This window comes from Globicephala melas, chromosome 10 (assembly GCF_963455315.2).
Source record: "Globicephala melas chromosome 10, mGloMel1.2, whole genome shotgun sequence".
NCBI lineage: Eukaryota > Metazoa > Chordata > Mammalia > Artiodactyla > Delphinidae > Globicephala > Globicephala melas.
The window spans coordinates 72,454,072-72,475,947 of record NC_083323.1 but is presented as its reverse complement, the minus strand read 5'-3'; the positions used below and the strand labels follow the sequence as shown (position 1 = coordinate 72,475,947).

General features: G+C 33.8%; 1 protein-coding gene across 7 annotated transcripts in view; it reads right to left on the bottom strand.

Annotated features, from left to right (window-relative positions):
- KIF21A (kinesin family member 21A) overlaps nucleotides 1–21,876 on the bottom strand; it is a 157,305-nt gene that overhangs the window by 44,668 nt on the left and 90,761 nt on the right. For 5 of the 7 annotated variants that reach the window (XM_060305492.1, XM_060305488.1, XM_060305489.2 and 2 more), the window contains exons 8-17: nucleotides 21,353–21,548; nucleotides 20,755–20,944; nucleotides 20,102–20,165; nucleotides 14,813–15,016; nucleotides 9,919–9,957; nucleotides 5,250–5,340; nucleotides 3,062–3,179; nucleotides 2,498–2,686; nucleotides 1,864–2,063; nucleotides 642–749 (exon numbers count right to left, since the gene is read on the bottom strand). In XM_060305492.1, coding sequence (XP_060161475.1) covers nucleotides 642–749; nucleotides 1,864–2,063; nucleotides 2,498–2,686; nucleotides 3,062–3,179; nucleotides 5,250–5,340; nucleotides 9,919–9,957; nucleotides 14,813–15,016; nucleotides 20,102–20,165; nucleotides 20,755–20,944; nucleotides 21,353–21,548 — 1,399 coding nt within the window. The remainder of the gene's footprint in view (nucleotides 1–641; nucleotides 750–1,863; nucleotides 2,064–2,497; nucleotides 2,687–3,061; nucleotides 3,180–5,249; nucleotides 5,341–9,918; nucleotides 9,958–14,812; nucleotides 15,017–20,101; nucleotides 20,166–20,754; nucleotides 20,945–21,352; nucleotides 21,549–21,876) is intronic. The other 2 variants (XM_030835391.2, XM_030835394.3) reach the window with 1 other exon arrangement.

Here is a 21,876-nt window from a genome sequence, read left to right as displayed (position 1 = left end):
TTTTTAATGGATGAATAACCACCTTTTAAATGGGATGAACCATAATTTATTTAACTGTTACCCTTACTGACACACATCTTAGTTGATTTTACAGTTTTCATTACTACAAATAACCCTAAAGTGAAGATTTTAACACACTGTAAAGTAATTTGTCTTAGTTTAAATTATTTACTTAGTCTGAGTTCATGGAAGCAGAATTCTTGGGTCAAAGAATATGAAAATTTTTATAGCCCTTAGTAAAGCCTCTTCTAGTGAAGCCTGGTTATTATTCCAGGAACATTTATAAAAATCTCTAGTGGAAGCTGCCTTTGGAACCATCTTAAAATTACTATCTTATATAATACTGCAACTACTTCCTTGGTCTCCCTAGAAATAACCAGTCATTATTTGCCATTTTCTTCCATCTGATCATCTAGGAAATACGCCTCCAATAAAATTTATAATAATATTATAGTGTTTTTCATAAACTTTTATATGGAATTACTATAATCCACATACTATAATAAATGCCAAATTATAAAATGCTTATTTACTGTCCTTAACCTGTATTTAATAAAGTTATCAAAATATTTCTTTCATTTATTGAACAATCTTGTTGATATACAATATTCTTACATAACTGAGAGTTAAAGTCCACTCACATCTCTTTTACGTTGATCCTTTTTCAATTGAGCAATCTCTCTGTTTCTTCTAGACTCTGTCAATCTGGCTTTTTCTTGTTCTTCTTTCATTTGTTTCATTAAGCGAACCTAAAATATTAGGTAAATACATCTATTGTGATTACCCTATCGCAATATTCATTAAATAAATCACATGTATGGAAAAATGTTCTTAGGATTCTGAATATTTAACAAGAAAAAAATGTGGAGTTTTGCTACACATTAAATGGTCAATTCTTATTTTTGTAAGATTAATATATTTATATTTCTAATACATTTCTAACATACTTCTATCAAACTGCTTAGTGTTCTATGCTTTTTATATTCAATGTCCAGCTGTTCTACAACTTGAATGATTTTTTGGTATCTAACTTATTATCAGTAGCTGTGTGACCTTGAACAAGTTACTTAACAACTCTAGACTGGTTTTCTCATCTATAAAATGGAGGTAATAGCTCTATGGGATTGGATTCCTCTGAGAATTCAATAAGTTAATACCTGCACTATGCTTATAACAGTGCCTGGCACATAGTAAGCACCTAGCTATTTTAGCTATTTTTGCTGTCATCAGCAACTACACAACATAATAATCTACTTCTTAAATCATTTCCACATTTCCTATTTTAAGGAAACAACATTGATTTTCATGCCAAAAGTTAAGAATAATCCGTTCCACCACAAAAACAGTAACAGATTAGAATTCACATACTCTCTCTGGTCAAGGGAAAAAAACTTGTACTTTTCTATGCATGGGAATGATAACCACCAAATTCAAGATAGTTGTTACCTCTCAGGGAAAAGAGAATATGATCAGGAAGAGATATATAGGAAGCTTTGTGCATATCGGCAATGTTTAATACCGTAAACTAGACAGTGGATATATTGTTCATTATGTTATTATCTGTGCTTTCTTGCATGTTTGAAATATTTTATACTTTTATTAAGTTTGTATAAGAGTTTTGTTTTGTTTTGTTTTTAAAGTCAGAGAAGCCCTGCTGACCACATGATTTTCAGCTACTCCAAAGAAAGACTTTGACTATGGATGACTATAGGAAAACAACTTTTAACTGCCAAAAGGAAGTGCATCATTTCTAAGACTGGTTACCTTTTATTGAATACAGGAAGAACCACAATAATTTTTTTTTGGTCCCAAAAGACACAAGCATCACCAGCATCTACCGTTAATGGAAAATATAATCAATACCTTTGTTTTTTTCATTTCCATCACATCCTGCTGTAATTTCTTCAATTGCTTTTCATATTGGGACTGATTTTTAAGCAACCTTGCATGCTCTTTTTGAGCTGTCTGAAGTCTCTGCAGTTCTTTATTCATGGCTTGCAGTTTCTTTTCATATTCAGACCTAACTTTTTTTGCTTTTTCTTCTGAGTAAGATTCCACTGAGCCTAAATGACCAAAAAATATTTGTATTTGTTTGTGTGAGACACAGATTTTTATTTCACAGATTTACAACTCATGACCTTAGACAAGAACTACCTCCTAAATACAAACCTCAGGATGCCTTTCAATCACTCTGCCTTTTAATATCTACTCTTATTTAACAATTATTGAAGTTTTTATCATTTTAATTTAAAAAAAGTACCCAGAATAAATCAAGGCATTAAAACAATTAGCCACAACTTTGGGAAAAAAATTACTAAATAGCCTAGACAGGTACCAGCATGAAAAAACAAAATAAACAGTAATATTTAACATAATGGGACAAATTAACATTTAATGTGACTTTTAATATTATTTTTTTCTTGTAAAGGAAGACAGGATAAAAATCTACTTTGACAATTTAGTTTGAACTTTAATTTGAATTAAATATAATTCTTACCTAAGTTTTGAAGCACCTGGTCTCTTTCAAGCTGAGTGTCCCGAATTTTATGTTGCAGCATCATTAGCTTCTCTTCATACTGCTTTTTCAGTGTCTGCAGTCTTTTCTGGCTGTTTTCTAGTTCATCAATCAGCTTTTGCTTGATTGCAATTTCACAAGTAATGTTTGCTAAGTCTGCCTGATAATTAGCTATTATAAAAGAGGAAAATAAAAATTCTGGGATAGGCCATAATAAGAGCATGAAAACCATCATCCGTATCCAAGTATTCACTTGGCAGCTGTAAGGAAAATATCCTGAATATACCAAAAATTTAAAAAGGGCAAAAAGATAGAGTGTTCACTTTGGTCAAGGACAAGAGATACCATTTGTAGCAAATAAGAATGGAAGTTACACAATGACAAAATCCAATAAGAGAAGAACATGAGCCTTGGAGGGCATATATAGGCCAGAAATTATAAAAGGTGCTTTCATCAAGGATGAACTGGAGAAGGTTAAGAGTTTTCTGCCATGTTTTAAACAAGTGCCCAAAATAAATTTTTGTCCTTGTACCAAAGGACAAGTACCTTTTTCATCTGACTCAGAATCTGATTCATCAGAGCTTTCACCCCCTTCAATGTCATCTTCTTCCTCCTCCTCTTCCTCTTCCTCATCTTCATGATCACTCACTTCTTGACTTTCTTCCTAAAATGTGATTTGTGTCCATTAATAGCACAATATTGGCAAGGCAAACTGATTACCTCATTAAGGGAGACTGTGTGACAGAATTAGAACAAAAATTTTTACATTTTGTGTGGAAACACAAAAGATCCCAAATAGCAAAAGCAATCTTGAGAAAGAAGAACGGAGCTGGAGAAAACAGGCTCCTGAACTTCAGACTACACTGCAAAGCTACAGTCATCAAAACAGTATGGTACTGGCACAAAAACAAAAATATAGATCAGTGGAACAGGATAGAAAGTCCAGAAATAAACCCACGCACCTATGGCCACCTAATCTATGACAAAGGAGGCAAGAATATATGATGAGAAAAGACAATCTCTTCAATAAGTGGTGCTGGGAAAACTGGACAGTTACATGTAAAAGAATGAAATTAGAACACTCCCTAACATCACACACAAAAATAAACTCAAAATAGATTAAAGACCTAAATGTAAGGCCAGGTACTATAAAACTCTTAAGCAAAAATATAGGCAGAACACTCTTTGACATAAATCACAGCAAGCTTGCTTTTGATCTACCACCTAGGGTAATGAAAATAAAAACAAATATAAACAAACTTAAAAGCTTTTGCACGGCAAAGGAAACCATAAACAAAACAAAAAGATAACCCTCAGGATGGGAGAAAATATTTGCAAATGAAGCAACTGACAAGGGATTAATCTCCAAAATATACAAACAGCTCATGCAGCTAAATATCAAAAATACAAACAATCCAATCAAAAAATGGGTGGAAGACCTAAACAGACATTTCACCAAAGAAGACATACAGATGGCAAACAAACACATGAAAAGATGCTCAACATCACTAATTATTAGAGAAAAGCAAGTCACCTCACACTGGTCAGAATGGCCATCATCAAAAAATCTACAAACAATAAATGCTGGAGAGGGTGTGGAGAAAAGGGAACCCTCCTACACTGTTGGTGGGAATATAAATTGATACAGCCACTATGGAGAACAGTATGGAGGTTCCTTAAAAAACTAAAACTAAAGCTACCACATGACCCAGCAATCCCACTCCTAGGCATCTTTCCGTAGAAGACCAAAATTTGAAAGGATGCATGCACCCCAATGTCCATTTCAGTGCTATTTACAATAGCCAGGACATGGAAACAACCATAGAGTGAAGTAAGTCAGAAGGAGAAAAACAAATATCGTATAATATCGCTTATATGTGGAATCTAGAAAAATGGTGCAGATGAACTTATTTGCAAAGCAGAAATAGTCACAGATGTAGAGAACAAACTTACGGTTACCACGGAGGAAAGGGGAGAGGTGGGACGAATTGGGAGATTGGGATTAACATATATACACTTACGTATAAAATAGATAACTAATGAGAACCTACTGTATAGCACAGGGAACTCTACTCAATGATCTATGTTGACCTAAATGGAAAGGAAATCTAAAAAAGAGTGGATGTATATGTATACATATAACTGATTCACTTTGCTGTACAGCAGAAACTAACACAACATTGTAAAGCAACTATACTCATTTAAAAAATAAACAATAAAAAACAAACAAAGAACCAGAATCAGAGTTAGAATTTTTCTTCCTCCCTTAATATTATGAAGTGTGCCTAGCCATATGACTTAATTTTGCCCCAGCTTCTATTATGGTGCTTTATATTTAATATGCACAATATAGTCTCAATGAATAAATACAAAAAAAAAAAGAGACTGTGAGTATAAAGTACAAGAGCACAAAAATTTCACTTTTCATAAGTTAAAAATATCAATCCACAATTTTAAGGTTATTTTACAATAATTCTGTCTTAAATCAAAGAGTACTTCATCTCTCTTAGTATTCTATCACCCCATACACAATGCTTTCACAGTGCACAAGACTGTGAGTTGCTAATATTTAATAGCTCACATTTCTGAAGAAAAGAAGTCCTCAAGGACACAATTTAAAATGGATGTATGATAACCGATTCTCTTTTCTACATATAAGTTAGTACAGTTATCAGCAACCAAGAACAACCTAATCCAGGGACTCAAAATTACAAGTTTATTCTCTCATACTTACAACTTCTAATTCATTGCTTTCTCTTTCTGAAATACCCTTTTCTTCTTTCTTCTCTTGGTCAGTGTCTGTATTATCCTCTTTACCAGCCACACTAAAAAAAAAGAAAAGAAGCAAAAGTGTATGATGCTAAAGTAGAGAGGAAAATTGTTCACTTTTTTCTCCCAGATTTTTAAAAACCATCAATTATTTTTGAAAACAAACTAGAAGAGTTCATCATTTAACTCAGCAAAGTTATCATGTCTGATGCTTCAGAGGAAAATTGAAACTGCCATTCAACTCATAGTACAGTGATTTATATCAATGGAGAAAATCTTATTTTCTAGAAACACTGAGGAATAGATTATACCCTGGAGCATGACACCTGATGAGACAGCTAAGAACTAGTCACCATAGCATTCAATCAACTAGAATGTAGGCAAATTAAATTTAATGGAAATAAAAAATATTTTTGTTTTCTCATCTAAATATATAAATTTTTCTCATCTTAATACAAAGATATAGAAACTGCATTTTTTATTAATGTCCTAATACATTTAAGAATAAATTTAAAGATCAGAATACATCTGCCCACAGTAAGTTTGTCTATACCGGCTGCATCCATCACAATGTTCAGGTCTCCCCTGGTAATAGAATAGTACAGGTTCTTTTCTCCTAGGTCATACCTGTAGCACAGGGCTATTTCTCATAATGTTCTCACAGAAATGGGTCTCTGCACATCAGAATTGTCTGAAGTTCTGCCTGACCCCTGATTGAATAGGAAATTCCAGGATCTGCCACAAGATTCACCATACAAATAAAAGCTTCCTCTTCAGGTATCAGTAAAGCAGCCCTAACTATTGATATATACTAATGTCACATAATGTTATAGCTAAACTAATTGCTTCAGCCCTAGTGGCCATGAGAAAAAGAAGACTCTATAGGGAGCAAAGTTTTTACATAGTTAAATCACTCTGACCCTTCAGGGTTTAGCAAACACCATCAATTATGCACAGAAGTTACACTTCTGTTCATTAGACTCTTACATTTTATCCTAAATAATATTAAGAAAGTGAATTTTAAATGAATTTACATATGAAAATTTTCTTCTTGTGCTATAGTTAACTTTTTAAATCATTAAGAATACTTGAATAAAGCAATATTATCCAAATAAAATTCTTCTAGAAAGAGCTTAAAATTTTTATCAGAATAACTTTATAACAGCTATCATTTCTTTCAGATATTCTGCTACATTAAATAATTGCCCTAATACATGGACTTATTTTTAGCTTCTAGGCTAAAAAATTAATCTCATTTAGGTGCTGGTATTATTATTAAACTCTAATGTTTAACTGTAGGTCCCAATTCTCAAAGACATTTTTGAACTCAGAACAAGATGAACACAAATACTTTTCCTTTGTAAGCACTTTTCAGAGTTCTTAATTTATGTTTATTTAGGTAGTTATTTCTGTAATTTCTGTCTTCCCCACTAGACTGTAAGCCTCATGAGGGAAGGGATCATGTCTGTTTGGCTCAGCATTACATGCCCAGTACCCAAGGGATGTGCATAATAAATGTGCATGAAGTATTTGCTAAATATATTAATCTCTATGATTGTGCATGAGCACCTCTGTTTGGAACCTCTGCCTATGTGTCTCACACACTAATTATGTTGGAGTAGAATAGTACAAATTGAAAGATGCATAAAGATGCATGGAAGACAGCATATCTCTAGAGTGAGAAGAAACTACCAGTAGGAATATCAATAAAATCCTCTTAACTGGAGAGGAATCAAGTAAACTATAACAAGGTTCCATGAGTTTGTTAAATCACTTGTTAGAGAAAAATGTTGAATATACTGAATGCCTATCTTACATCACTTGTATCATAATAGGACTGTTCATTTTCCATCATCATACATTTCAAGATGAAAATCTAGAAAGAAACTCCCCCTTCATCCAATCATCTGATTTAAAGGCCAGCACCATGTACTCAAGTAGTGCTATACTTGAGACAGGCCTAAGGCTTAAGACTAGGAAAGGAGCATGTGTTAGGAAAGATATCTCCCATCAGCATTTCTCATCCCCTCCCCTATGCAGTCTCCCTTCCTCACCTGCAACTCTTGAAGCATACAATTTTTGTTATTGTCAGTTCCTTCATTACTTCAAGCTCCAACACAAATTCCCTTTTATTCAGGTTTATAGCCATACAACCACCTTGTTTCAAATACTTGACCTAACACACCCTCCTACACCCTCCAAGTCACCAGAATCCAGCTTAACAAATGTTATTTTCACTTATATATGAAGTTAACTCATGTATTATTAGCTGTTTGTGCCAATTCTGATGCAGAAAAATCAGCAGTTGTTAACTTCATATTAATTTACCTTTATAAATCATGTAAGGCTTAAGCTTTTAAAGTACACAATTTGATACTTTATGATTATTGTACAGCAAACATTCAAGTTTTCTTCAATAAAGTGGGGAAATTTCATATCTAAAATAACTATCTAAGCAGCAATGAAAAATATGTAAGTTTGCACTTTACATAGAATCAGAATCTTGGAGCTGGAAGGAACACTAATAATCAAGTAATTTAAACCCTTTGACATTTAACAAGCAATGTCAACATTTTTGTTGACAACCAAAAAAGAAACTGTGGCCTGGTGAAGCTTATCAACTCAAGGGGACTTAAAACCAGGTGTCATGACTCCAAAGCCAGTATTCTGGAATATTGCCTCAAAGTTCAGTTCACAGACAGAGAAGCATCAGCATCACCCAGGAGCTTGTCAGATACGTAGAATCTCAGGCTCCATGTCAGTCCTACTGAGTGAGAATCTTCATTTTATCAACACCCCAGGTTATCTATATGCACATTCATATTTAAGAAGCCCTGTCCTAGAACACCAAACAATTCTGCTTTTGTTATCTATTAGGCATCATATAAAAATTGGAGGCAAATGCTATTCATTAAGTATATTTAAAGGACTTAACTATTTTAAGGTGGGAAAATGTTTCCATTACACTACTTTAACTATGCATTTTATTTTGACCTTTCGAAAGAGAAAATTTTTCACATTTTAATGCTCTAATTTAATTCCAATGATAAACATAATGTCCTAAATATAAACTAATTAGGTGAGTCCTAAGATGACCTACAGATAGAATTATATTTTAATTATAGAATTATATTTTAATTTAACTATATAATTAAAATATAATTCTAGAATAAATTATAGAAACTTTAGAATACTATGTAATATGTAGGGTATAATTGTGGAATGTAAATTATTAAATAACTTAAAGAAAATATAATTTACGGTTTCATCTATTTAAAGTAAGAGATTAGTTTAATTGTTGCACAGTAAAAGTTCTCAAGGCTTATTTTCTGTTTGGTTGGTTGGTTGGTTATTTTTGCGGTACACGGGGCTCTCACCGCTGCGGCCTCTGCCGCAGCGGAGCACAGGCTCAAGACGCGCAGGCCCAGCGGCCACGGCTCACGGGCCCAGCCGCTCCGGGGCACGTGGGATCCTCCCGGACCGGGGCACGAACCCGCGCCCCCTGCATCAGCAGGCGGACTCCCAACCACTGCGCCACCAGGGAAGCCCCAAGGCTTATTTTTAGTAAGAAATAAAATTATAAAGTGGTGCTTCTAAAATAGTTAATATTATTTTGAAACCAGTTTATTTTCTTAATTATTTTGATATTGTAATCATGAGACGTTTAGAAAAATCTATAAAGAGAAGTTCTAATAAGTAAAATACTACTTGATACTTGGTTAAATAATCATAATATTGAATGAGTAAAATGCAAATTTTTATTATATTGGGAGTTCAGAAGCAGTGCTTCTAAATTTTGCTCAAATTTCAAATGGAAAAAAAAAGAGAAGATCCTGGGGTTTTTTTTTGTTTTTTTGTTTTTTTGGCGGTACGCGGGCCTCACTACTGTGGCCTCCCCCGTTGCGGAGCACAGGCTCCGGACGTGCAGGCTCAGCGGCCATGGCTCACCGGCCCAGCCGCTCCGCGGCATGTGGGATCTTCCCGGACCGGGGCACGAACCCGTGTCCCCTGCATCGGCAGGCGGACTCTCAACCACTGCGCCACCAGGGAAGCCCAAGAAGATCCTGTTTTTGATGCTGACTTCAGGTACATTTTAAAAGCAAAACTTGTTTTTCTAATTCCTCCTTAAATATGCCTTATAAATCTTATCTGTAGCAAGGCCACAGTTTCCTTTTACTTTGTTGCCATTTTAACGTTGTTTTCCTAACAAAGATTACACAAAATAAGGAAGAGATGAGAATGAACCCACCCATGACTTAGCATGTGCTGCAACAAAATGCGAATTCCCACCGAATTAATAATTCCCTGTCTGTTCACAAGTTTCCAAAAGGGATATTCTGAAAGTTAAAGGGTGGGGTTCTTGGGCCATTTTTAGCCATCAAAATTATGATAATCTATTCTAAATTCACATGAAATTCTTGAATTTTAATTCATATAACCACTGGCTTTTATTCTTAAAAAGTATTTTTTTATATTTTCAGTGTTTTTGTTAATTTTATAAAATCATCATTATTTTTAGGAGCACCAAGCTAATCTAGTCTGAAACAATCTATAATTCTACAGCATATATCCTTTTGAATGGCAACTAAGTATTTAAATGACATTTTAATAAAAAACCTGGGAAATATTCCAACCTTCTTTCTTCTCGATTGCTTTCCTCAAGTTTCTGTAGCCTTCAAAATCACGAGGCACAGTATTGGAAGGCCAAGCCAATGAAGGACAAACCAGACAGTAAAAAGCGAAAGTGATAAGAAGGTAAAAATGATACATGAGCTTGAAGACTTTAAAATAAATTTTAAAAGATATCATCAAAGGACAATACACAGTAAAAAGGCAATACATTTTGTATGAATAAAAAGTAAGAAAAACAAGCAGCATTATATCTAAGAAGAGTATATATAGACTATCAGTTGAAATTATTCAGCAGTAAAATGTACAGTCTCAATTTATAAAGTTGATAAACAGTAAGTATTTGGATGCCATTGCTTTTTTTAACCTGAAATGGATCAATTTTCTCAGATTCCAAAAAAAAAACCTACTTCCAATGATATCCTCTCTTCCTTGTAAACCTTTACAAAATACCTTTTTATGGCATCATTAAAAGAACTTCAAAAAGTAATGCCTTTATACCATAATATGAAAATACCATTAATACTACATACTAGGATACTAATTTTTAAACTTGTTTTCTATTTCAATATACTACATGTGAACATCACTAAATCTAAAAAAAATTCTATTTCAAAATTATACATGAAATGGTATTATGGTCAAATGAATATGACTGTTATGATATCAGTGGAAAACTGTAATTTTATTAACTGAAAATTAATATCACTGTACTAATTACTAGACTACCAAAAAGATATATCTAAGGCAAAGGTAGCAATAAAATGGGAAATGTAGTACATTCCATTAGTAAGATTATTTTTCAACCAGCAAAGTATGAGAAAAACTATAAATATGTATTTAAAAGCTTTGACATTTAAAGAATATTCAATACACAGAATTGGGAATCTTTACTCAGTGGAATGTACTGAATACCAGTATCTCTCATGTAGACAAAAAGATAGATGTGCTAGGCTCTGATTAAGCATATAGCAATCTTGATATAGTACACTTCTGCCTGAATTCCAAAAAAAAATATTTTTTCAGAATCATCAGTATTTTAAAATGAAGAGATTGAGTCTTAGTTATGAATTATTTCATCAAGGCAGTTCTCATTTTAATTTTATAACATGATTTTTATTTGCTGGCCTGTGATTGTTTTTCACAATCAACTTATATACTGCTATTGCAAGAAGAGACTAGCAATCTTTCTGAGAAAAAAATTCTGCAGAGTGATATTCACCAGAGATCAAAATGTCCAGTATAATGTCTAGAAAAGGGTAAGAAAAGCCATCGCCTAAGAAATCTCTGTGTTTCTAGAGTTTCAACCTGACACCACTAAATACAAATATAATGCAGTCTGATGAATGAGTGAATTTTTTATAATGCAAGTCATTTAAAGCTAGATATTCAAAAATATGGGGATCAATGTATGAATGGTAAATTTTCTTTATCCATATACAGCAAAAAAAGTAAAAAAAAAAAAAAAAAGGCTAATCTAGGCTTATACTGATGATAATGAGCTATAATGACTCAAAGGATATGGTTCCCTAGCAAAAAACCCAAATTTTCTATTTTCAGCATGAAATTTTGTTTACCTTACACTAGAGAGCTATATTAAAACATATGGATAATGTGAGCTAATAAGTAGATAAACTTTAGATGCCTTCCCAATTGTCTCTTTAAAAAATCACTACAATCAATAGTTCCAAATGACAGTAGAGGGGCAGAGATATAAACTAATAATCTGATACTTCTCCATAATTTAAAGGAGTTCAGTCTTTATTTCATTTAGTTCCATTTATAATACCTCTTCCACAGTTAAATGGGGGGGGGGATGACAAATCTTGCTAACCATTCTAACATTTGTGTAACTAAAGAAAATAGTCAATGTAGTCTATTCGATTATTCTTCCTTATTTTCTTACTACCTACACTTATGGATTATTTTACATCTCAACAGAAAATAAGCACAGGAAGAAGAGCCAACCTTTAAACCACACATCTTAGCAATTGGTTGTAGTTTAGATAAAGACTTTGAGAAGAGGGTGAAAATTTCATGTAAAACAGGACTTATGGCATCCTCCTTGAACACAAATGTAGCTTCTGACATAAAAATGATACAGTTGCCACTCCACCAACCAACACTTAGTGTCAGAGGCCCTGAAGTCACTACAACCAAAGGCTAACAGCACAAAAACAAAGTAAATTAAAAGACATGGAGCTTCTAAAGAATTTGTGCATTCAGTGGGAGAAACAGAAGTAGCTATGAGAACTGGGACAGCTGAGCAAAGCTGAACCCAAAGGCCAAACCCCAGATAGGTTTTGGAAACTGTCAACCAAAAGGGGTAACAAAAATTTTCCCTACACTATTTAATTTTTTTTCTTAATGAGGTTACGGCCCAAATTTTCGATAGTTGGATTAATGCTTCCTCTTTCAAAATTACAAATATCCCTAGAGGAATTTTATTAGTTATAAGTCATTTCCACTGGAATGAGTTCCTTTCTCTAGTCAGATGGCTTTGTTTCCAACTTTGAATTTAAGGAGATGAGAGAAGAAAGTAGATGATTTTGAAACTGGGAGTGCTTCGGGCTAGGGAAGAATTACATGAGAACTGACCTCATAAGGGAGGAATGAATCAAGATAGCATGGGGACACAGAAGGTCAGTAGGTAGGAATAAGAGAGAATGGCTAAGGCGGAAATTCATATTTTCCCCCAAAGGTTGGTCTACATTCATGGAAGGGAAACAAAGTTTCTTTCCCCTATTTTCCTTTTCCTATTCCCTTTTGAATTGCTCTTACCACACTATAGAATGAGTAAATATCATTTCATGTGAGTGAGTTGGGAAACCTGGACATTATGTACTTGTAACACTTTCTAGAGAAAAATTAGTTCCAAGTTCCAAACGATTTTAAATTGAACTTACTTACTATATATGCAAGGTTGAGGTAGAACCAAATTTTGCAATGTTCTCTTTGATAAATAAAATAAGTAAATATGAGGCATGTAATACAACTTAACCAGAATCAATATATCCAAACAGAAGCTACTCCCTCCAGAGTTCCTGTAGAAGACTAATCACTAACTTCAGTAAAGCTGCTGTCATTCTAAACACTTTATTATGTTTTGTTTCAACAACAACTCTTTATTATTTTTTGTTTCAACAACAACTCTTTATTATTTTTTGTTTCAACTTTAGCAAACCCTTTGGCTAAAATGAGAGCTTACCAATATTTTTAAGAAAGGAATTTACATTACATGCAGCTAAAAGTTATTGGTGATAAATGAAATGCTTTATCAAGCTGAGTAAAATAGAACTATTTATCAGTCAAAAACCTTACAACCCTGCATTGTCACAGAAATAACCTGCATCAGAGGTATAAATTTAGGGTACCTATGATCACTATAAAAACGTCAAAAGTGCCTAGGTTTCTATTGGGATCCCTATCTGTTTTTTATTATTCATACCCAACAGGTGATTATGGTAACATCTCTAAATTTACCTCAAAAGGAAAGAGCAGAATCAGTTCATGACCTTAAGAAATATACCCTTGCTTATCCTTACTTATTATTCATGAACACAAACCACCTACACCATTAAAAACAAGTCATACCATTTCACATTTTGACCAACTACACAACTGAATTTTACAAATAAATGTTAAGTCATGTGCAGAAGTCTCATTTTCATTTCCACAGCATGTTGGGTCAAACCAGTTTTGATAATTCTGTGAACACTGTTACAGTTTTAATTGCCCTGCATAAGAACTAACCATTATATATTTCTTAATGCTGCCATAATCAGCCATCCATGAGCAACATCTTTTAAGACATTAGTATCTTAAGAATGCAATTTCAATTGCAATGCCTCCTAACCATAGATGTGCAACTCCTTGTTTTAATTATTCTAATCAGTCCTTTTTAACTCAAGGACAAACAGCAGAATTAATTTGGAGAGTTTAAACCTCTAATAACTTTGGTCAACTGACTATTCAAAGAAGAAATGCTTGGTTGTCAAAATAAATTTCTAAATAAACTGAGCAAAGCAGCAGCTAGACTAAATGTCAATAGTAATTCTAAAAAGTGCACCTCCATAACAAGCTATTTGACAAATAAGATATCTTTTCCCCCTTTGGAATATCTAGCCAAAAATGCTTAAAATTAATTTGACTGGCACGTTCAAAATATATTCTATGTAAGTAATTTGACTGCACCATAGAATCAATATGTAAACATGTAAACAATTTATGAGGTTTTAACCACTCATAGATTACAAGTGGTCATATTTTAATTTTCCTCCTCTTCTTTGCATCCAGTTGATTTCAGAGGGAGATATTACCAGGATGCAAGGAAAAGGAAGCCTAGAACAGTGGTGAAAAGCTGAGTAACTCGTTGGAAGAGTCAGAAAGCCTGAAATAACATAAATAACTTTCACATAATCAAATTAGAGCCCGCAGAAAATACTTAAGAGACCAAATGATATTAAATGACAGTCTGATGAATTAGTTTAGCCTTTAGTTAAACTAATCTAGACAGGAAGCAGAATATATCAATGAGACTATTTAATTGTATTAGAAAATGGAAAAAAAATGAAAATATTGAGTAATGGTAGAACAAGCTTTGCAGAAAAGATGAATGGAATGCAAAAGCAGCTATTTGAAAAGATAATAAAATAATTTCTAATAGTAATTTTACCTTATAGTTTAAATAAAATTCACTACCATATTATTATAAATAAATTAATTTTTTTACATACAAGTAGAGATAAATCTTTAAAAGTATATAATTATAATTGTCACCTATGTTAAATGACATTTTATTTATTAATATACTTATGAGACTATGTATACTCATTGCAATTGCAAATTAAAATAGCCTGAAAAGTAATTAGCAGTATAGCAGTGATTTTATAGCACTACCTTTTTTTCTTCTTCTTTTCTTTCCTTTTCAGCTTCTCTAAATCCTTCTTAGCTAGATCTATAATCTCAATGGTCTCTTTGTCTGAGGATACTATAGTAGGAGAGAAAGCTGATGATCCACTGAAGTACGGTGATCTTGCTGTGGCTCTTGTCAAGTTTTTTCGAAGGTTCTCATTCACTGCTTCACTTTCTAATAATTTTGCCCTAATGAATAAAAATACACTTAAGTTGGAAACATTTTATTATTGTGGTAAATAATACTTAACATAAAATTTACCTCCCTAACCATCTCTAAGTTCTACAGCAAAAAGTACACCCACACTGTTGTGCAACCATTGCCACCATCTACCTTCAGAACTTTTTCATCTTCTCCAATTAAAACTCTGTACCCATTAAACACTAACTCCTCATTCCCCTCTCCTCCCTAGCAACCACCATTCTACCTTCCATCTCTGCAAACTTGACAACTCTAAGAATAAACAGGGAACATTTTAAATGAGTTGTTTTGCAAGCTAAAAAGTTTCCCAAAATGTATTTCAACATTGCTACAAGGTATGGCTTTTTTAACATATGTGTTCACAAACATTAGTGTTTAAGATATTTTTAAAATTTCCTGATCAAATAACTGTAAATTTGAAGTAACACTCTTAGTGCTCAAAAGTGCCAGTGATAATTAGATTACTTGCATTCTGGTCAATAGGCACTAGTTATCCTTGCTTTGTAAACTCATCTTTGAAACTTAAAATGTGCAAGCAGCATGGTTCCCTTCCTTCCTGTTCCTCATTCATCATGCTATAATAACATTTCCAAATCTTTGTAAGGAATAGTTAGCCAAACTTGCCTCTAACTGGCTGAAAGATATCTGGCTCCTGAATATGGCATGGGAAAAGATGAAATCTCCAAGGAAACCCGAGTTTGATAATTAAAAACATTCTTTTGTTTGCTCAAGCGGTCCTCATAATGACAGGAAAATAATGTATGTGCTGTCAGTAATAACACTGAATGATAAGATCCTAAAAGAGCCTGGATTCTTGAGACTACAAGGGATTCAGAGAGTCCTCTAGGCCAGTTCCTTTAGACCATTTGATCTAAACCATAAAAGAACACAATTAGCTACTTCAGTATAATAAATTTCCCAGGTCAATTTGGCACAAGGGTGATTGAGACAAGGTTATAAGGAGAAAATACTACCCACTATCTCTGTCTCAAAACTACATTACTAAGCACTTTTGCCATATGTTCAAATGTTTCAGAGGAAGGTGCTAGATTATTTGCAACTACTGAGCTCTAGAAGGCACAGTCAGCTGTGTTTTTACACTGCCTACCAAAATTATTCATGACACTGTTGAAATCAACTAGAGACAGAATATACACAAATCAGTGAATATGTTACAAATAAGTGTCCTATATATTCTTTAATGAAATTGTTTTACTTTATATTTGGTGTGCAACAGTTACAATGTTTCAAAATGGTTAAATAGCTGTGTACAAACTTTTAAGTTAAATGATTTCAAAATTATTTTAAAGAAAATTCTGAATATAATGCTGTCATTTTTTAATAAGAGGACAACCTAAGTATAAAAACGCAGCTTAATGATAAAAACTCAGTAAAAATTTACACTTTTCTATATTTTCAATATCTAGCACAAAGCCTGGGTACATAATAATGAATGTTAATAATGAATGAAGGGGACTTCCCTGGTGGCACAGTGGTTAGGAATCTACCTGCCAATGCAGGGGACACGGGTTTGATCCCTGGTCCGGGAAGATCCCACATGCTGCGGAGCAACTAAGCCCATGAGCCACAACTACGGAGCCTGAGCTCTAGAGCCCGCACACCACAACTACTGAGGCTACATGCCACAACTACTGAAGCCCACGTGCCTAGAGCCCGTGCTCCACAGCAAGAGAAGCCACTGCAATGAGCAGCCCGCGCACCGCAATGAAGAGTAGCCTCGCTCGCCACAACTAGAGAAAATCCTGCGCGCAGCAACGAAAACCAAACGCAGCCAAAAATACAAATAACAAATAAATAAATAAATTTTTTTAAAAAGACCCTTTTAAAAAATGAATGAAAATATAAATTAGCTATCAATTAATGGCCTGTTTTTAATTGGCTCATTTATATAATAATCAGACAATTTGTGTTTGATTATTACCTGATTTTAAAAATCTGCATTTGGTAGGGGCATATTTTTAATGCTTCTTCCGTCCTGGTGCTAATAAAGGCTGAAACCTTTAGGGCTCACCTCCAACTCCACCAACCCCACACTACATTAGTAGATCCTGCTTTTTGTATGGGCTGTAGAGATAACATCTCTCTCTTTGCCTCTCCTTCTCTTCCTACTCACCCAATCACACACTTGTTGCTGTCTGCATTTCATTTAATAGGAGACCAAGCAGTGAGGCATGAGGGGAAGTACACAGACTTCCTTGGGAAGGAATAAACTGAGGCTTGCATCTCAGCCTTTTCACTTACTGAATATCATCTCAGCTTTTTCACTCACAGAATCTCTAAATCCTTCATTAAATGGAGATGAAAATATATACTTCCCTAGGACGGTTATGAGGATGATGATACAATGAATTTAAAACTCACCTAATAATGTTTTTAACAAATAATAACTATTCTTGTCAAAAAGTTGGAAACAATATAATTATCTAACAGTAGGGGATTAGATAAATAAATCAATTACAACCCATGAGACAGTACTCATGGAGCCATGCAAAAACCATGTTAGAAAAATATTTAATAACATTAAAAAATGATCCTAATATCTTGTCACATTTCAAAGAATAGATAGCAAAGCAATACATACACCCCGATACAAATTTTGCTAAAGTATGCATTGAAAAATTATTGAAGAGATACACCAAAATGTTAACATCAGTTCTTGGAATGGTGAGAATATGGGTGATTTTAACTTTTTAAAAACTTTCCTATATTTTCAGAAATTTCTACAAAAATTTTGAACTCCAGAAAACTAAGATTAATTATGACTATTATCATTTCACAACAAATAATGTGATGTGTAAATTTATTAAAAGGTAACTAGTATTATTTTATAATTAAAATGATAAGACTTAAAATATAAATATTCCCATGTAGCAATACATTTACATAATTTACATTAAGTTTAAGTAGCTGTGAATGAATGTCTTCCTAAGAGAAAGTATTGATTAAAATATGGATTGGAGTAGAATTTTGTAGATGAAACAGAATGTGAGAACTTGGACCTAAATAATAATATGTTAGACCTTTACAGTATTTTTCAATTTAATAATTTTTACATCCTGTTCTTTTATTTGAGCTCCATAATAACTCTTTGAGACTAGCAGGTTATTACCTCATTCTTACAGATAAACACTAAAGATCAAAGAGTTAGGTAATTTGCCCAAGGTCATATACTTAATAAACAGAAGCTTAAAAATTTCAATGCAGGTAATTCAATTTAAATTCAAAGATCATTTATGTTTATCTCATATGTAAATTATTTTTATATTATAAATTACAGTCCCGAGATCTGAGAAGACTACACTTTATGAATGGGACAAACTGAATAAAAGAGCCAAAAAGCTATTAACCTATACCACGAAAGATTTGATCACTGACTGAACTCAAGGCCTAAGAGTCATCATTGTTCTCTAGATGGCTTAAAGAATAGTCTTAACTCAAGAACTTGAAGAAGAAAGATATTAGATGCTCCTTTTAGCTACTAGAAGGAATGGAAATGATTCAGTCAGTTTTCTAGGAAATAATGACACTAGTCAAGCCATTCACCAAATAATGAGATCAAGCTTAGATATGGTCTTAGAATACATGATGGAAGAGAGGAAATCAAGCCCAAGAACCAGAGTATGGAATCAGCCTTAACAATTGACCAGTGCCAAGAAAATAAAAAAAGATAAAAAGAAGCAGACTAGGAGCAGGAAAAGAATCTTTAGGAACTAAAAGACAGAGATATTAGTTTTGTCTGAAGGAATGGTAAAGATGGGGTCTACAGAGTCAGGAAACACAGGAGACTGGTCAGAGGACAAGTTTTTGGCAGTAGGCAGGAAAGAGCACTGCCAACACAAGATGGAAACTGCAAGTCCAGTTTGGCAGCTGACCAGAACTACAACCTAAGGTCCCAAAGGTCTCCATCAAAAAGGTAAAGTTTGGAAATATATAAACAGAATAAAAGTAATAGTTATTTGAGTAACTTTATCTATTGCTACATCAGATGTTTTCTCACTGGTTTTTATTTTTTGAAGCTTTTAAGGGACCTGGTGTGCCTTACGGAGGCAGAAACAGTAGAAACACTACTCATCTCTGTTTAAGAATCTCTAGAATAACCAGAGGAAGAGAGAGGGAAATAGAACACAAATACAAGACAGAGAATTGTTAGGGTAGCTGTGAAAGATAATCTCTCACTTGGTTATTTTCTGCAAATGGATAACAAAAGTGAGATCTGAGCTATTTAGGTGCTCCCAATGGAGCTGACTGTAGTTCTACTTAAAGAGAAAGCAGCTCAGCCATCAGGGCAAACCATGGAACCTGAAAATATTATAGAAATGATTAGTGTCCTTGATCTACTTTCTGACCCCAATTCTTCCAGTCTGTGCTCAGTGGTCCCCTCCACATTCCCACACCTGGCATGGGTGTTCTATTTACTGATTTCTGTCATTCCATTTACTACATGTGACTATTTATGTAAGTTGACCCACCTAGACTGTGAACTCTTTGTTTATGTCATACTTGTTCAGTCCATGGCATGATGCTTGGCATACTGTGAGTATTTGCAATATGTGTGTGAAATGTGGGTGATGAATGAGCCTTTGTATATACCACAGAGGCAGGCAAATTGGTAGGGATGCAATGACTCACACATATAGAATAGCTGAAGAAGTATAAGGGAACAGGAGTAATGGGAGATTTTAAAAATTAGAGATGACTTATTGATGTTGACCATTCCCAAATGGTGGGTGAAGAGGCACAGGGAGGTAACTTCATCTATACCAATTATGCCTGTTGTTATATGAGGTTAGGTAAGCTTCCAATTAAGGGTATAACAACAAGAGCAGGAGGATAACCCAGGAAGATAATGTGGGAAGAGGAAAGTAGTTTGTGATGTTATGTTCCCATATGTTCCGTTATAGGCAAGTACCTATTCCCCTAAAGTTAACCTGACCAAAGGGCTGAAATATCACTGTGAATAGTTACTACAAAATAAGCCCAAAAAATAGCAATAATACTTCACTGCAAAACCCAAAATACGTGCATTATATATTACAGAACGTGAACTGTACCTGAGATCTTCAATTTCTTTAATATAATTGTGAACCATATTACTAATCTCCTCATTCCCTTCACCTGCAGGATAAAATAAGGAAAGGGGGAGAGGGATAAATTGGGAGATTGGGACTGACATACACACACTACTATATATAAAAATAGATAACTACTAAGAACCTACTGTATAGCACAGGGAACTCTACTCAATACTCTGTAATGACCTATATGGGACAAGAACCTAAAAAAGAGTGAATATATGTATATGTATAACTGATTCACTTTGCTGTACAGCAGAAAGTAACATTGTAAATCAACTATACTCCAATAAAAATTAACTAAAAAAAGAATTTCCTTTAAAATTCAACAGAACAGAATGAGAGAAAAAACAAAGTTATAGAAACAAACAATAATGCTTTGAAACATAATTTAAACAGCAAATTTCCTGCCCTTAATTACATGAGCAGAAAGTAAGATAATATGAAGCATAGGGCATATTTTGTTTCTGTAAGAATGTATTATTTACAAATTAAGTATTAACTTAAAATCACAGATTGTATACACAGAGATTGACTTTTTCACTTCAAATATTCCACAGAGTTAACAAATATGAAGAATATTTCCTGCTCTCCAAAAGTAATCCCTCACTCATCCCACCCTACATACATACCTGCTCTGGCAAGAACTTGGTTGGCCTGATCACTAACAAGCTGTGTGATTCTGGTCCTCAATACATCAACCGTCTCTTGCATGGCTTTAATTCTTACACGCAGGTTGTTATTTTCAGTCTGTAGCATAGCATTCTCATGAAACATATCATTGATGCTTTCCACACCCTCCTCGTCGATTATTCTTTTACCCTAGAAAAGAAAAATATTTCCCTATTGATTGAGAAGTTTTAAATACACAAAAGTTTTGTTAAAGGATACTGCAGGATTATGCAATTCTACAACCAAGAGCACTTTTGTCTTAACAGCCTCAAGGCAAGAGATCCTTTTCCCTCTACTACATCTCTCCTTTGAGCATTTGTCACTAAAGAATCTGACTGGGAAGGAAGTATTTTGAAACAAGAGGCTGGTCAGGTTGTTAGACTGAACATTATTAAAGGCTACCCACACATAAAACTAGAGAATTCTACCTCCAAAAGGAAAGATGCCACCACTATGACAAAGAGACTCCAGAAACATATATGTGCAAGCCATCACAAAAAGGTATCACTGTGTACACAAAATGTATCACAAAATGCAAAGTCAAAACCATTAGCTTACTGTTTTGTACTCCATAAGCTCCATCTGAAGTCGTGTGATCTCACTACGGAGCGCATTGATCTGCTGACTAGCTCTGTCCTGATTGACCATCACCTTGTTCTTGATATTTCTAGCTCGATTGGCATATTTCAGGGTATTTAAAGTTTCCATAAAATCTCTGTCTGAAGGGCTGACACATGCTATCATGATTGTTTGGCTGAAAGTTACAAAAAATAATTAGGTTTACAGATAAAAGCAAATAAAACACTGAAATAATCATTTTAAAATTCCCGCCTTTTGAATAATCTCTCTCCTTCGAGATACCAAAAGATTGACATTACTAACTTAAAAATAAAAGCAAATTTATAAGCCCCAATGCTTTAAGACTATCTTAAGGAAAAAGATTTTGTTTGCTTGGCTAAAATTGGGGAAAATTAATTTATATTATACTTTTTTGACTCATAATACCATATACTCATAATACAAGTGCATATATTTCTCACCTCTTTAAAAAATTTTTTGAAGCAATATACACAGAATAATTC